The 18156-nt window shown below is 47.0% G+C and overlaps 1 protein-coding gene across 5 annotated transcripts in view; it reads right to left on the minus strand.

Moving 5' to 3' along the window:
- The window catches only part of CTIF (cap binding complex dependent translation initiation factor), a 153357-nt gene that overhangs the window by 111558 nt on the left and 23643 nt on the right, over positions 1 to 18156 (minus strand). For 4 of the 5 annotated variants that reach the window (XM_061450499.1, XM_061450497.1, XM_061450500.1 and 1 more), the window contains exons 2-3: positions 12510 to 12722; positions 6593 to 6676 (exon numbers count right to left, since the gene is read on the minus strand). In XM_061450499.1, coding sequence (XP_061306483.1) covers positions 6593 to 6676; positions 12510 to 12689 — 264 coding nt within the window. In that variant the 5' untranslated portion in view covers positions 12690 to 12722. The remainder of the gene's footprint in view (positions 1 to 6592; positions 6677 to 12509; positions 12723 to 18156) is intronic. The other variant, XM_061450501.1, reaches the window with a different exon arrangement.

The following is an 18156-nucleotide window of genomic DNA, read 5'->3' on the forward strand; positions in this document are numbered from 1 at the left end:
TGTCCTTCCACAAGTCCCTAGAGACACCAGGCCTAGAAGACACCTTCCTCCATCCTCAGTAAGTACCAACAGACCTCCTAAATCAGGCAGCAAAGCAGTGAAGCATTTCACTCCCAGATCTTCAGAAACCCAAGCAGCTGTTTGTTTCACAGCGTGTATCCTGAACAGAACTCCCAGAGAAAGTAAAACCCATATATTAGCTAAAGGACTTGATTTCTTTCTCATAGTCCTCTCTGACTGTAACTGAAGAGGCTGGATACCCTACATGGAGGGAGCATCACCCATCAATTACAGGCAGAAAACCATTAAGAGACTGGTTTTCTCAGAGCTGCTCTTTGATCATGGGCAGGTCACCCCACTTAAAGGTTTAATTTGTTCCTCTGTCAGGTAGGGCTACACCAACCTGTATTCACTGGCAATACCTCAAAGTAACTCCCTGTCTTTCACTTTCTCTTTTTCTTCTGGAAATGAGGCAATAGCGATTGCAGCATTTGCCAGCACTCACTTGTCGCAACAGGTCTTCAGTGTGGTGGGCAACCTCAGCCAAATTAAGTGTACAAACAGGCCCCAGGCTCTGATACAAGCAGGTCGATGAGATGGAAAACCCTGAACTGTCCCAGGAGACAATCCTCACACACTGCCACAACCCTGCTATTGCCTTTGCTCTGGCAAAGTAGCAGCTTTTCCAGCCATGACCTCCTATAGTGGGAAGCTCAGTGCTCATCATCAGAAAGGGTTTTGAGGTTCAGGCAGGAGACATGAAAGAGGGACCTGCTAGGTTTAAATGGGTCTGCTCTGCTCCCACGCCACAGCAAAGACACCTCCGCACTTGCAGGCAGGTCAGATGTCCTCTGCCTACAGTCTAAGCTCACACCAAGTGAAGCCTGGAAATGATTTGGCACTAGCAGAGCACCATGCTTTTCTGAGTTAAGGAGACATCAGAGATACTTTCATGTAATCCTACGTTTGATATTGTGGGAACTTCTCATGTTTTCCCTATCAGCAAGGCCTGGGCTTGGGTTCAGACATCCTCTGGCATGTGACAGTGGCACACAATCCATGCAAATCCCTCTACGTCTCTATGCCATCAAACAGCACAGGACACTCAACATCTTACACTATTAACTTTATAGCACAGCCCTTAGAATCATAGAATAGTTAGGGTTGGAAAGGACCTTAAGATCAGCAAGTTCCAACCCCCCTGCCATGGGCAGGGACACCTCACACTAAACCATCTCACCCAAGGCTCTGTCCAACCTGGCCTTGAACACTGCCAGGGATGGAGCATTCACAACCTCCCTGGGCAACCCATTCCAGTGCCTCACCACCCTCACAGTAAAGAACTTCTTCCTTATATCCAATCTAAACTTCCCCTGTTTAAGTTTGAACCCATTACCCCTTGTCCTGTCACTACAGTCCCTAGTGAGGTGTCCCTCCCCAGCATCCTTGTAGGCCCCCATGAGGTCTCCATGCAGCCTTCTCTTCTCCAGGCTGAACAGCCCCAACCTTCTCGGCCTATCTTCATACAGGAGGTGCTCCAGCCCCTGATCATCCTCGTGGCCTCCTCTGGACTTGTTCCAACAGTTCCATGTCCTTTTTATGTTGAGGACACCAGAACTGCACACAATGCTCCAGGTGAGGTCTCACAAGAGCAGAGCAGAGGGGCAGGATCACCTCCTTCCACCTGCTGGTCACGCTCCTTTTGATGCAGCCCAGGATACGGTTGGCTTTCTGGGCTGTGAGCGCACACTGAAGCCGGCCCATGTTCAGTTTCTCATCAACCAACACCCCCAAGTCCTTCTCCACAGGGCTGCTCTGAATCTCTTCTCTGCCCAACCTGTAGCTGTGCCTGGGATTGCTCCGACCCAGGTGTAGGACCTTGCACTTGGCATGGTTAAACTTCATGAGGTTGGCATCAGCCCACCTCACAAGCGTGTCGAGGTCCCTCTGGATGGCATTCCTTCCCTCCAGGGTATCAACCGAACCACAGAGCTTGGTGTCATCGGCAAACTTGCTGAGGGCGCACTCAATCCCACTGTCCATGTCAGTGACAAAGATGTTGAACAAGACCGGTCCCAACCCCGATCCCTGAGGGACACCACTTGTTACTGGTCTCCAGCCGGACATTGAGCCATTGACCACAACTCTTTGTGTGCGGCCATCCAGCCAGTTCTTTATCCACCCAGTGGTCCATCCATCAAATTGATGTCTCTCCAATTTAGAGACAAGGATGTCATGTGGGACAGCGTTGAATGCTTTGCACAAGTCCAGGTAGATGACATCAACTGCTCTACCCCTGTCCATAAGTTCTGTAGCTCCATCATAGAAGGCCACCAAATTGGTCAGGCAGGATTTCCCCTTAGTGAAGCCCTGCTGGCTGTCACCAAGCACCTTGTTGTTTTTCATGTGCCTTAGCATGCCTTCCAGGAGAATCTGCTCCAAGATTTTGCCAGGCACAGAGGTGAGACTGACTGCTCTGTAGTTCCCTGCATCATCCATTTTCCCCTTCTTGAAAATGGGGGTTATATTTCCCTTTTTCCAGTCATCGGGAACTTTACCTGACTGCCATGATTTTTCAAATATGATGGACAGTGGCTTAGCAACTTCATTCACCAGCTCCTTCAGGACCCGTGGTTGGGATGCTCTTGACCATAGCCAGCTATTGGTCTACAACCAATGCCAGCTAACCATCAACGCCAGCTGCCACAGCCACGCTGCTGTTTCTACTGGCTTAATGGGAAGGCAAACCAAGTCATCTCCTTCACCACCAGTTCCTGGGGTGGTGAAGGGGAAAGCTGCTAGGAGCAGTGTTGGACAATCCCTATGTGATCCACACAACCTGCCTGCTCCTTCACCGCTGTAGACAGGCAACATGACCATCAACTGCAGAAGCCTCTGACATCCCGAATAATGCAACAAATCCCTGCTGAACCTGGTGGGACATGGACATACGTGCAAGTAGGCAGTAAAATAAAATGCAGTCTCCGATATTGCCAGTTACACAGGCTTTTGCTTGGTGATGATGGGTGACTGCCAGCCACCATGGGAGAAGGAACAGACTTGGCCAGGAAGAAGGATTTCAGCTCTGCCTCTCTCTCCCACTGCCTGGAGAAATGGGGCAAACCCGCAGAGTTGCTCTGGTTTTTGTTAATGCACTTTACATAAGAGAAGCCTGGGACAGAGCTGCTGCCAGGCCTTTCATGTACCAAGAGCTCCTCTGGCTCTGTAAATACATACCATACCAGAAGCCTTTTACTTTATGAATTGCTCTCAGAGACGTATCAAAGAACTTCCTACTTGCAACAGCCTCACAAGAGGAATGCAAATAAAGCATTACATAAAATCTTCCCACTGGATCTTTTTAGGAAAAAAAAAATCCAAACATAAAAATATTTAAAATTATCCCATTATCTAACCTTTCCTCATTTATAGAGGCAATATGCTGCTCAGATGGTATCTTGTGGTACCTCGATGGAGTGGTCTTCACCCCAGAGGTGCCAGAAGGCCTTCTGGGGGGTACTGCTCAAGTGCAGCAGGGTTTAGTGGAGCATGGCAATGCCATGCACAAATGACAGCCTTCACAGTAGGAAACAAGGAGGATTATAGATGAGCTGAACATAATTGTGAGGCCAGGATTTTCTCAGCACAGCAGGACTTCACAAAATACATCTCATAGGATCTCCATGAGCAGAACATCTTCTCTTGGATGGAACATCTTCTTCCACACAGAGAACTGGAAAGACCAGAGTAAAGGGTTTCCAGGGCGAATTTTCCCATCATTAAGCCTTTGCTTTGTAAGGGATGTACAAGTACCAGCCTATGGGTACTGGCCCCCCATTTAGTCTCCCACCGTTGCTAACAGAAGTCTCACCAAGCAGTGCTAGAGCAGGGCAAGTATGGGGTGGTCTTTCCCAGAGACACCACACAATACCAGAAAAACAACAATTTAGGAATATCCTGGACTGCAGATTGCATCAAGACACCTTATTTTTACACTTAAATTGCACATTATCCAGGAATTGTTCTCAGCCCTGCACTTACACAACATCCTGTGGATTTTGATACGCACGCATATTATATATAAATGTCTATATAGATACATAATACACCTACACACACACACACAATATCTTTCTTTTATTTGGCTTAACCTTGCTGGATCGTACAGACAAGAATTTTAAAGTCATAACATACTTAAAGGATGCAGAGGGGGATTTTTTAGGCATGGGAAAGCCAGCTTCACCCTAGGCTCCCCTGTAACCTTTAGGAAGCCAATCACTTTTGAAAATGTGCCCTGGATTACTCTGTTATTGCAGAAAGGGAACCAGATACTGAATATATATCCAGGACTAACCTGGGTTTCCATATAAATGACCTTTCTGATCTCTGCATTAGAACTGTGTGAGGCATATCATGGTTATGGGTACATAATCCACATTTTCACAGTAGCTGAAGCCAGCAGAAATCTCACATCCAAGGGTTTTTCAACTAAGATGGTGCAAATCTGCACAATGGGCAACGCAGAAATCCCAGCTGGAATAAAATAGGGAAATCAGGAATTCTATTTTCCAACCAAACCCCTCAAAATCCATTTAAGAAGACGTAACAAAAAAGCCTCTAACATCCCTCGGGAAATAATTAGCTAGGTTTTCCCTGGCAGGTTTAAAGAGTGATTGATCATTTACATTCAAGACAAACACCTTATTATCTGGGGTATTTTTTTTTAGAATTTAAAGCTACTAGTCGAAAATCCACAACCAGAAACAGTAATAAACTGAACCTAGTCCTCACTAGCGTTTCACCCGTGTATCAGTAACTGCAAGAGAAATGCTTGCCTGGACAGAAGAACAATAGCTTGCAGCTTCTCTTTGGTGCCAAGGAAAATTTGTTACTCACTGTTAAAGGAAGCCCAACATGGAGAGAGATAATTGCTAGCTCTGCTGCAGGCTGGGAGGGAGCCCAAATGCAGAGCAAACAGCTTGGGCATCGTCAAATGTTATTTGTACATAGAAAGCAAGCTCCCTGTTGGAGGAGATCACATAGGCTTAATTACCAGGGAAAAAAAAAACAAAAAACAAAACACCAAAAAAAAAAAACCCCAAACCAAAACACAACAACAACAAAATCCTGTAAGCTGAAACAAAAGAGAGCACGGCAGCAGGCAGATGGAAGATGTCAGGGCGGCACTGATTGGAAAGCATCACTCGCACGTGACTCCTGCATCCTCCTGTGGTACCCACCAGGGACTGGCACATCAGCTGAGCCACTCGGTGAAGAGCCAGGGACCTTCTTCCCCCGTGAAAAGACCCAGCCCTGCTAACACCCTGTGCCACCCAAGGAGGCTCCATGGAAAGGGCCAGCCTCCCAGATGGATTTCAAGCTGAAATTCAAGCTGGCTGCAGCACTGCAAGGAGTGCCTAGATAAGGTTTTGATGTCGAGTATTTCGGAGCAGATCAAAGCTATAACAAATTACATCCACAATTCTGTCTGGCAGCTTCCGAGCTCATCTGAGGCAGCATCCCCTTATAGCATGCACCTTTCTACACAACAGGGTCTTGCCTTTGTTGTGTGCAGGTTGTTGTATAGATGCTCCCAGCATCTCTGCATCCAGGCACGGAGGGGATGTGTGAATCCCTATCCCACAGTCAAGCAGCTTCCAGCACGGCTTTATGTGGGAAGAAACTGTGCCCAAACTGGGAACTGCAATACACACTGCTCAGAGTGACACGGCCTCTTGCACCACCCTGCGAGGGGTTCCCAGGCTTCTTCTCATACATCCCACATGTGGGACTGAAGCCTGGAGGGTGTCAATCAGGGAAAAAGCAGCAGAACCACTGCTCTGAAGCCCTGGGACATCCATCAGCCTCAGAAACTGCAAATGCTGCTTCACCCCTTCCTGCAGCCAGCTCCCACTCACATCTCAGGTCAGTGCTGGTCTTACACAGTTGATGCGTCTCATGTTGGCAGTGCAGACCCTCAACCACCTGACAATGGTCAAACCCATGCCTCCACCCTTCCCAGCCCTCTCCCACACTGGTGCTCATGCAGAGGAGGGACAGCCGCCTCCAGGGATGCCAGCAGCACTTGGTAAATACATTGATGTTCACACCAGGTACAACCGCAAAAAACAGCTCGCATCTGACTTCTGTCATTGCAAACCCAACACATGCTCTCAGCACACCCTATTTTGCTTCTTCTCCCAGTTCACTGAGACAGCTATTTAACCCTTTTCCCCTTCAACACCATCCTTGTGCTGCAGCACACAACCAAGTAGCACAGCTACACAAAGATCCCTCATCTCATACTTCCAAGTCAACTCCATGTAGGCTCTTCACACAGGTGGCAAAAAGAAGCTCTTCAGGAATAAACAGGATGCTCTTTCTCCCCTTCCATCCACACATCCATCCACATAATCCATCCATCCACACATCGCGATGTTGCCCATCTCCCATGGGTTTGGTGGGAGTGAGCTTTTGGTTGCCAAGCAGAGGGACACATCTCCCCTTCCACAGAAGAAGGAAAGCTGGCAGCATGTGCAGTACAAGAACAAAAGCAAAGCTCTGGTGAGGAAGAGCCAAGCACAACCCCTACCTGACTGTGTTCGTGGGACGACGAGCCCTTCCCTCGGGATGGGGAACAGCTGCCATCAAGCTGCTCGTTACAATCTGCAGTCCACTGTAAAAGGGATAAAAACAGGGATTGTGTAAAATAATAGCCAGGCTGGGGAAAACTGCTGTGTCAGTCCACAGCGCAGAGCACACACCATCCAGCCACAGGCATCAATGCATGTGTGTGGCCCCCCCCCCCCCCCCCCCCCCTGTTTTGAGGATGATTCCAAAGCTTTGGCTTGGAAACGCTCTATCTGATGACAGAGAGCAGAGGGAACATGCAGGAACAATTGCAGGAAGGCACTTGAAATGATGCTTTGCAATAAAATCCACCCCCCCTATTTCCTTGCTGATTCCAACAGCATCTGGTATCTCAGGCTTGTGGTACTTGAATTGATTACTCTTTCCCATGGAGTCTTCTATGGAAAGTTGGGAAGTTTCTGCTTTTCCCAACTCTGCTCACTTCAGGGAGAGATATGACTCCTGACCTGCCAAAACCCCACAGTTCTATTTTAAACATCACAAAACAGAGCTCAAAGCTACATGTTTGGCCACTGCTGCATTTTGCAGCTGCAACGTGCAGCCTGGATGGCAGCCCTGTTGTCACACCAACTTCATCCCATGCTGAAGGACATGGGTACCAAATGACTTCCTTGCCACAGAGGACCACAAGCTGCTCAGGCCAGCTTCCCCAAGGTTAGACAGCAAGGTGCCTCCACCAACAGAATTCAATTTGAGGTCATTTGGGAGTTTTTTACCTCCCTCAAAGAAATCTGCATCATACTGGGGGAAAAAAATTAAAAAGCTCAGTTTTCACTAGACAAACATGAAAGATGGTGTTTAATCCTAAAGCAATTTTTTCACCCCTCAACAACATTTAGACTCTTGGTTAGCACCCCTATTCCTGAGGTCTTTCGTCCTGGAAGCACTCAGCTGCCACCACCAAAGCTGACGCACCAGGAAAATGAAAAGTCAATTCCACACAAACAGCAGCTCCGTGACAGCTTCTTGACAGGTATAAGAGGAACACAAAATACCAGCAAGAGCCACCACTAAACTGCCATTATCACTGCACAGCTCTGCCTTGCTCAGAGAACCCATTCTAGCTCACCAGATGGGAGGTCCTCATCCATCTCTTTAATAAGCCCATTAAAGAGCTGCCCATCACTCTGTTGCTGCCTCTGCTGATGAACCTGGAGACTCTCATGATGCTACCATGCTTCAGAGCCTTCTACTAGACCTATGACTTATCTCCTTTAACAATTTTGAGTGCAACCATGTGACTGGAAAGGTCTCCCAAGGTACACTTCACTGATTATTAAGTTCATAGCCAAAAGAAAATAGCATTTTGCCTCTGACTTTCCTCTTCTTCCTGGTTGAAGCAAGGCTGGAGACATACCCACCATGGAATCCCCCACATTGGGATTCTCTAGACTGGGGATGGACGCAGCACCCCTGCGAGCAGTATGGAGGATGAAGCAGTGTGCAGTGTGCCTTTCCTTCCTTCCCTGTAGCAACAGGACAAGGAGTGATGGGTTTAAACTGAAGGAGGGGAGATTCAGGTTAGACATTAGGCAGAAGCTCTTCCCTGTGAGGGTGCTGAGGCACTGGCACAGAGTGCCCAGAGAAGCTGTGGCTGCCCCATCCCTGGCAGTGTTCAAGGCCAGGTTGGACACAGGGTCTTGGATCAAGCTGCTCTAGTGGAAGGTGGCCCTGCCTGTGGCAGGGGTTGGAGCTGGATGAGCTTTAAGATTCTTTCCAATACAAACCAGTCTGGGATTCTATGATTCCCTAGGCATGGAGAGCAGTTATCCAGGGCTGTGGTACCATCCAAGCAGCCCACACATGTGGATGAGTGGATTTATCCTCTCTCAGACAAGGTGAACACTATTACAGCCACAAGGAAATGAACCCCAGACAGATTAAGTAACTTGCCCAACAGTAAAGATTAAGCTACTGGAAGAACCTTGCAATTAAAAACAGTTTTCTTTGCCTCAGTCCAGTACCTGCCCCCTAAACCCATCCTTCTTCATCCAGCTCTCATTAAGTGGGGATGTGCCACCTTCAATCAGTCTGGCTTCTACTAGGTTAGACCAACAAGCTGCAGGATATACGCGTGTTTATTGCTTGCTTTGATAAGAAGCAATCAGGAAGAGAAAATCAGAAGTAAGATTTCCTGACTATTTGGAAATGGGAATATGGGAAATGAGTATCACTGGAAAACAAGAGATAGTTACTTCTTAATGCCGCCCTTAAGACATGGCTTGATAAATCAGGTGATCTATGTAAAAGCCCATTCTTCGATTCTTGTCCCATATACAGCCCTAAAAATATGAATACTGGATTTTGCTGGAGTTTCACATAGAAATCCTAATTAAACTTTTACACCAGTGGTCTGGGGAACAACCACATTTAGCTGCTTAATTTAGGATGCTTCCAAATCTGGTTTAATTGAATTGTTCAGTGTTCAGACCTTTTACTATTATTCATCTCTCTTTCAAAATAAAACCTGACCATCTTTGAAGACAGCATTACCAGAACTGATATGAAAAACCCAGCAGCTCCTTTCTTTCAGGGTAGGCAGCGGGAAAAGCTAAAATCACATTTTCACTTCTGGAAGATAGATTTAGCTGCTGCAACCAAGTATCTTATGGATACTTGGACAGTATTATGGACAGTGGGATTGAGTGCACCCTCAGGAAGTTTGCCAATGACACCAAGCTGTGTGGTTCTGTTGATACCCTGGAGGGAAGGAATGCCATCCAGAGGGACCTTGACATGCTTGTGAGGTGGGCTGATGCCAACCTCATGAAGTTTAACCATGCCAAGTGCAAGGTCCTACACCTGGGTAGGAGCAATCCCAGGCACAGCTACAGGTTGGGCAGAGAAGAGATTCAGAGCAGCCCAAGGAGAAGGACTTGGGGGTGCTGGTGGATGAGAAAATGAACATGAGCCGGCTTCAGTGTGCGCTCGCAGCCCAGAAAGCAACCGTATCCTGGGCTGCATCAAAAGGAGCGTGACCAGCAGGTGGAAGGAGGTGATCCTGCCCCTCTGCTCTGCTCTTGTGAGACCTCACCTGGAGCATTGTGTGCAGTTCTGGTGTCCTCAACATAGAAAGGATGTGGAACTGTTGGAACAAGTCCAGAGGAGGCCACAAGGATGATCAGAGGCTGGAGCACCTCCCATATGAAAACAGGCTGAGGAAGTTAGGGCTGTTCAGCCTGGAGAAGAGAAGGCTGCGTGGAGACCTCATGGGGGCCTACAAGGATGCCGGGGAGGGACTCTTCACTAGGGACTGTAGTGCTATGACAAGGGGTAATGGGTTCAAACTTAAACAGGGGAAGTTTAGATCGGATATAAGGACAAATTTCTTTCCTGTGAGGGTGGTGAGGCACTGGAATGGGATGCCCAAGAAAGTTGTGAATGCTCCATCCCTGGCAGTGTTCAAGGCCAGGTTGGACAGAGCCTTGGGAGACATGGTTTAGTGTGAGGTGTCCCTGCCCATGGCAAGAGGGTTGGAACTTGCTGATCTTAAGGTCTTTTCAAACCCTAACTGTTCTATGATTCTATGATCTCAATGCAAAACTTGTACATGGGCTGCCACAAGAATTAGCAGGTTCTGTCCTTAAGATGGAGAGGGAGCCTGGACTTATGAGCAGAACTGTGGACAGCCTTCAAGTGCTTGTAAAACTTTGACTATTAATTCTTTTCTAATTCAATAGTATTTCTAAGCTTGATACATTAAATAAAGCAGCACTTACCTGTTTAACCTGAAGCCCCTCTAAAGCACCACTTCAAACATAGGCATTTTCCAGCCTTAGGTTAAATTGCACTATAAAGTACTTCAGAGCTCTTGATTTTTAAAAGTATTTTCTCTCACTTCTAAGAGCTTTGATCCTCAATTTGTAAAAGGCCTCTTCAGCAAAATCTGTTTTTGAAAAGGGTACTTTGATTGGTAATCTCTTTACACCAAGCTAAGAAATAAAGGCTCCAAAGATCTGGATCAGATCCTCAGCTCTACAGATGTGCATAGCTGAGATAAATCAGATAAACACTGCTGGTACCATGCAAGGATGGGATCCTGCATATACAGAATGATGGAATGGTTTGAGCTGGAAGGGACCTTAAAGCTCATCCAGTTCCAAGTCCCTGCCACAGGCAGGGACCCCTTCCACTAGAGCAGCTTGCTCCAAGCCCCTGTGTCCAACCTGGCCTTGAACACTGCCAGGGATGGGGCAGCCACAGCTTCTCTGGGCACCCTGTGCCAGCGCCTCAGCACCCTCACAGGGAAGAACTTCTTGCCTAATGTCTAACCTGAATCTCCCCTCTTTCAGTTTAAAGCCCAGCTAAGGTGCAGGACCTTACACTCGGCCTTGCTGAGCTTCATGAGATTCACATGGCCCCACTCCTCGGGTGCAAAGAAAGCTCCTCTGTGCTGGACTTGAGAACACTGGCTTCTGTGATCATGACCACCAGCACGTGGGGTGCACATGGCAGGGCACAGAAGAAGCGGACACCGCTGTCAGCTGGCAGGAGAGCTCCTTCCCCTCACTACCCCAACCATTCTTTCCAAGTTAAAGTAAAATGAAGCCCTAGGAAGACAGGGCCTCATCAGTAAGCAATTAACAGACCTGTGCAACAAAACTTCCCTGCATGCTGACAGAGGTCATGGTCCTGGACTAATCCAGCCTGGACTCTGCCCTGCTCCCCATCACCATACCCCCAGCTTGGCTTTGCCAGGCAGTCTTCTTAGCTGTTAAACTAAAGACAAGGCTTCATGTGAAGTGGTGGGGGGGATCTCTGCTCAAGATCAGTCTCCCTTGTACCTCACATGAAGAGACAAAGACCCAAGTCAGACCAGCAGACGTCTCCAGCAGCTCAAAAGCATCTCAGCTACCTAATGATGGCCATATCCTTACCCTTATGACCCTTCAGTCTTACATTTTTATTTCAGTCTCCTCAGTGGTCTCTAATCTATTTTATCCAACTGACAGCCTTGCAGGGCAAGAAAGCACCTCTATCACAGATGGAGGATCACAGCAGCCTTAACAGCCCAAGGGCACAGACCAGAGCTCACTGCTCCCTGCACCATGGGCTCCTTAATCCCTTCAACAGTTCACATCTTCAGCAAACATCTGGCACACTGTGGCACCAGAATACAAATTAATCCCTCTGAACAACAACAATGGTTCAGGAGGTTTCATTTCTCCTTGTGTTGGACCTAAAATGTCTATTTTAGGAACAAATCTAATTAGAAATATGTCATCCTTGATGACAAAACCAAACCACATCCCCACTAAAACCACCCCTCTGTTTTCTGGGTATTCCATACTCTGCAATACAGAAGTTTTCTTCCTTGGCGTAACAACCATGAAATGAGCAAAAAGGCTCATTATTAAAAATGCCCACAAACCCCACACTTCTGGGGAGCATTTGGGGCTTCTGACTGATCTTCTGTTCTTCAGTATTTCATGGACACTCCCGTGCATATAGACCAGAGCACATCTCAGTATTGAACATCCCCTCACTGCAGCCCTTGCAGGTCTTCCCAATCCTCCCAGGACTTTTCCACCCTGGGAAACCAGTCTGGGATGGAGAGAGGCTTCCTCCATTTACAAATGAAAGGTCATTTCTTTGTAAACCCTGGAGAAATCAAAAAGCTTCTGGTCACACCCCTTGAGACCATTTAAAACCAAAAGCTGGCTGGGCAGGAGACCTCTACGAACTCGTTGGAGGCCTCATATATACATAGTGAAACAAGCAAGCTGCCTCAAATTCAGTGGTTTATTATGTCCTGCTTCACATCCCAACTGTGGAACAGCAGCTTCAGCTGGACATACATCCCCAACCCAAGACACCAGTATCCCGCAGGCCCTCTTCCATCCAGAGCCTCTGCCTACCTGTGAGATGTGGGACTGTGTCTTCTCACTCTCGCCATCCGCCTCTGTTTTATCCGTCAGCAGCCCCTGGACCTGGTACTCCAGGACGTAGCTGTCGATGAAACGCTCCAGCTCCTCGATCTCCTGAGAGCGGCTGCTCCCCGCCTCCGAGGAGGCTGATGCCACCGACGAGTTCTCCATCCCTTTGGGAGAGATGCCAAGAACAGAGGGGGCCTGAGAGAGCAAAACACAGAAACGCAAGGAATGACTTCCCAGTAATCATAAAAAGCAGTCAAAGCCTATCAGTTACCACAGGCTGAATACCTTTTGCTGTACATCTGTGTTTCCAATAACGTTTATAATAATCCCACATGGTCGCAGAGTTTCCATGTATGCAAATAACATCCCATTTCTGTAATATTCTGACATCTAAGGACAACAACAGACATTTTGCCTGCCTTCTTCTTGAAACCCAAACTGAAACCTCCAGACACATGCACAGTAAAAAAACCCACCCCAAATTAAAAAGCTTGATTTAAAAATCCCATGGCATTAGCTGTGCTGGATAAGGGTGATAAGCAGGGCATGATGGACAAGGGTGTGATGAAGAGGATGATAACTGAAAAGCTTCTCTAGGACAGCGGCAGAAAATGATGCTGAGTCAACAGTAGGACTGTAAATGGTTCGGTGAGGAGGTTTGCACATGGAGGTGAAACTGATACCACATCAGAATCTATTTTTAAAACCTCTTTCTCAGCAGGAGAATGGCTCTATAGAAGATACGGGGGCTTTTAATGCTGTCTTCCTCCTTATTCGTCCATGGCTGGATGCCAATCACACCTTAAAGAACAGAAAACATCAGCTCCTGTACCTATGCTGGGCACGTCTGCTCACAAATTAGGCTTTGGACCAGTGTCTTGTGGTAAAGACTCATATTCCTCCTTCCCTGAGGCTGTGAGGGAGGAGACACCGGAGCTCCCACCACACTGCAGGACACGGCGACTTCATCACTCACCCTCTCCTTCACCAGGAGCCGGTATTTACAGTCAGTTCTGAGACAAGTATAAAATCACCAAGCAAATTCGGAGTGAGTCACATGCCGTCCGGAAGGGAAGGGGGGAAAAAATCTGTTCCCAGCTCAGGCAATTTCCAGCTTCTGAACTATTTCTCATCTGTCACTTCTGAACAATTGTGGCTTCATTTGGCAACTGCCGAGAACGAGCAGTTCTGGCCGAAGGACTTCATCTGCTCAAGGAATTATTCCCAATTGTGCCCCGACTGTCAAAAAGGCTCATTTTGTAGATCAATATCACACATTAGCTCCTGAAGAGGCATCATGTGGCATATTAAAAAAGAGAAAGAAAAAGAGTAGGCAAGGAAATAAAAGGAGGCACTCCAGAGAGCACGGCGCCCTGGAGGAGAGCATGCTACTCCCCTTTTAGCTAATTAGTGCCAATTACCAAATGGAAAGTACCGATTATTATATGACAAGTGCTAAAGAAAAAGCTGGGGGAATAGGTGGCTGCAATGACTCCTGGAGGGCATAATGGCAGGGGGAGGTGATCACAAGAGGTAGGGGACAGCTCATACAGGGGGCAACACCTGAGTATCCTACATCCCCTGGGGTCACAAAACACAATCCAAAAGGGTTGGGTTTTTTTCCTATTTTATATTTTTTGTTAAGATGGAACTGGAGGAAATTAAGCCCAGAGGATGCTCCCCTTTGAATACACATGATAAAGCAGAGCAAGGGCTAACATATGATTCCGCTTTTGGGGTCCTCAGTGCCATGCCCAATCAGCATCTTGCTGATGAGCAACAGAAGAGGCAGTGGACTGAAAGGGAACAGGTTTGTCAGAAGTCACCAGGTCCAGCAAACACACGCAATACATGTATCTGACATGTTTATGGATCTCTAGTAGGAAACCTTAAGGCCAAGCCATCTTGCAGTACCTTCACCTCTCTCTGAAGAAAAACCAAAACTTAGCATAAAGAAAACTCCCCTATGTTTAAGGATGATGAGTTATCACATACACCTGAGATAGGATCATCATTACAAAGATTAAGCACACAAAGATCCCTAGAGCAGATGTCCAAGCACTGACAGTGAATTGGTTGACATCTAACCCTTATAATAAGATAAAAGATGAGCAAGTCACAGTCTGTAATCTTCTTTGGGGCTTGGAGCAAGCTGCTCTAGTGGAAGGTGTCCTTGCCTGTGGCAGGGGGTTGGAACTGGATGAGCTTCAAGGTCTCTTCCAATCCAAACTATTCTACCACTCTATGATTACATGCTTAGTCTACACCAAGTCGGTGTGAATCACATAATGACACAGAGACCAACATGACCATCCCAGTGTGCTGGCTGCGCCAATGCGCCACCATCCCCAACCCAGGGTGTCAATAAAACAGGCTCGACAAGTAGAGGAACATCCTGATTCTTTGGCATCTCCTGGCACCCCCTGGCAATGACCAGCTCTGGGTGTTCTGAATTTGCCTTTTGGATTGCCCTTCCAATCACACTCCATTCCATTACAGGGTTCATGGTTAGGACCACACATGCCTACATGATCACTACAACAGGAAGATAATGTCTACACTTGATGCTGACCCTGCTTTGGGCAAGTGGTTGGACTAGAGACTTCCTGAAGTCTTCTCTAACCTGAATGGTTTTATGACTCCATAGGTGATGTTCAAGCACTTCATCACTCAAGAAAGCATCCTCTGCTCTCTCAGCCCACTTTCCATATTTCTTTCTACTTTTTCCATACTTCATCCCGTTTCAGATGTGTCTCTCCCAGTTCTGCAACTGCCTTTTCAAATTCCACCAGGCTGCCCAGAGATGTCCCAGCACTCAGATGAGGGTTTTGGTTACCATCCTCTAGAAGACTTTTCAAGGCAGGGTTTTTTCATTTGGTACCCATTGATTTCCATGCCAATTCTACCATTTAAAACACACATAAAATGTGTTTGACAAAACAGACACAAGATAATCACAGGTTTACAGACACCCATTTTCTAGGTCCTGCAAGATAGTTCCTGGTCCAAGCAGGAACCTTGCATAAGGGACAGGTTTTAAGGCACAAATGGTGCCCCTTCCTCCTTGGCAGGAGGCATATTGGGAAGGGAAGCATCCACCTAAATCCAAGCCAATTCAAATCCACCCACAAAGGTTTATTCTCCACACTAATACTAAAGGATCTCTCCATTTCCAAAATTAACCCTCTCTACCAGGAAAGCAGCACAGGCTGGATGGTCTCCTGCTTTTTTTAGTGCTGAATGTCAGGAAACCTCTGTGCCTGGAGGAAGCTTTCCATCTTGTCTTACCCTCAAAACATGTACAAACAAGTAAAAACCTCAAACCCACATCTGAGCATCAAAGCAGTTGCTGTCTTCCCAAACTGAGCAAATACATATTCTTGAGAGCTCTTCAAGCAGTGGTGATCCTTTGGGTCTGTGTTGGCATAGTGCCAACCACCAAGGATTCCCAGACCTCAGACACATTCCTGAATGGTAATTAATAGACATCAATCTCAAATCTGTATTTTAATTCCTGTTCCCCTCTCTTCCCTCTACTTTGTTGAAGCACAAACCTTACCTGCGCAGCTTATGCTGTGCTCATTACTATGACCATAAAACAAGGAATCAGCAGCAGAAAATGTCAATAGATGTGCAAACTGCTTATTATAACTTAATAATTATCAGCATTACTGTAATGTATAATTATTATTAATAGTGGTTATTAAAAGTGATCTAAATGGGGTTCTTGCTTTAGCAAGATTATACAGTTTATGGCAATTATACAGTTTTACCCTTAATCAGCAAACAAACTCAAGAAGAACAAGCACTCTTTATGACAGCTGATGCTCATTCCCCTTCTCCCAAAGGTGCTCCAGGCTTGCTGAACTTGTGGAAGCAAGTGGTGACTCTCATAGGTGAAGAGCAGCAATGGAGAAGGAACCCATTTTGGGTAGGATGGGTGGGAGGCAAGAGCACAGGGGAACTTGCAACCAGAATGATATAAGAAAAGGCGAGTCCATGGCAAGAAAAGGACAAACACGCATGGACAGCAACGCACGTCCATCAGCTCACCACTGCGTGAGAAGACCCCATACGTACATCCTCTCACAGGGCAGATGCTTCTGCCATCCTCTCTCTAGCACACCAACACAAAGCTTCTCCAAAAACTGGACTGCAGCAGCCCAGCTGTGCCAAAGCAGCATCTCATTGCATGAAGCATTTCTACCTGTGCCCCAAACATGCTAAGGGAGCAGGGACTGCAGCCCCATACAAACATTTCTGAAGAAAGGGGTGGAGCTTTTAGCCCAAAACCATGCTGACATGGCAACCTGCTGACATGAAGAGGTCTTACTAAGCCAATTCTTGCTCCAATTCAGCAAGGCAAACCAACACACTACCCTACCATTAAGCCAACAACCGCGCACCTTCTCACTCCTACCCAAGGTCCAACCTGGTTGGGCATCAGCAAAGGAAATGAAAATAAAGAGGTTGCTTTTGCCATTTTTTTCACTTCTATTGGATGGACACTGAAAGCCTAAAATGCTTTCTCACACAAGACAAGAGCATCGGGATCGCCACACTATCCAATGAAAGTTGGAAGTTCATTTACCCAATAACTACACTGCCAGGAGTTAATAGTGCTAACACCTAGGCAAGGTAATTGGAAAAGATCTCTAAAATACAGTCAGGCAGAACTGCTTAATGCAGTGCTTAGCATCAGGCTTCTCCATATTTAGACACATGTCTCAAAAGGTCCAAGGACCACCAAACCCCAACAGACAGCAAGCACCCAGACCATCTTTAAAACCACATCTCCTCAGCTATCTAGATGGGGTTTAAATAACTCATGTAAGGCATCCCGGTTGGAAAACCAATGTCTTTTCCTTATTTATCCTCCATCTAAAGGCTAAAAATGTTCCCATGCCAATCCTGTGCTCCTCCATGAGGAATGAAGTAATGCAGAGCAGCCTCACTCTGTAGAAGATTTATTCCTCACAAATTCCATCGCAGGCTGGCCATCGGAGACACATACTGTGACGGGCTCCAGACCTACCCTGACAGATCACTGAAAGCCTTTTTCTTGCCATATGGGATTTATCATCCCAGGTTTTTCTAGGAACAAGAGATGATTCCTATAAAAGGCAGCCACGGTGCAGATTCTTCACATACCAAAGCAGCCATGTCCTTTCAGAGTCTTCTGTGGTAAGATATTCTTCATGCATTTGCTCACCCTGTGGAGTTTATCATACATAAATTTTAGATTTAGCTGTGATCTAGAAGGTCCCTTCTGCTCTGAGACACCCAAGACATGAACCAAAAATCATCACAGCAGCCCACAGATGTATTTATCGGTGTATGAGATAATGATAAAACCAAACTGAAGAGTCCCAGAGTGAGACCCAAGGAGAGACTCCAACCCAGCCCCAGCCAGGAGAAACCATTTGCTGCCCCATCAGCAGCCAACATCAAGCTTTAAGTCCAGCCTCCAGAAATCAACCCGTTGCTGTCCGTTCCCTAAAGCGAAGACCTGCTCATCATCACCTCTTAGTGAGATGACACCCTCTTCTCCTTGGTGCCCCTCTGGGGCTGGGCAGAGAGCAACAATACATGGTCACTGGAACTAGATGATGCAAGAGGGGCTGGAACT

Source organism: Pezoporus flaviventris, unplaced genomic scaffold (genome assembly GCF_033815535.1).
Source record: "Pezoporus flaviventris isolate CSIRO_AGI_PZ_B2104156 unplaced genomic scaffold, CSIRO_AGI_Pfla_v1 ptg000010l, whole genome shotgun sequence".
Lineage (NCBI taxonomy): Eukaryota > Metazoa > Chordata > Aves > Psittaciformes > Psittacidae > Pezoporus > Pezoporus flaviventris.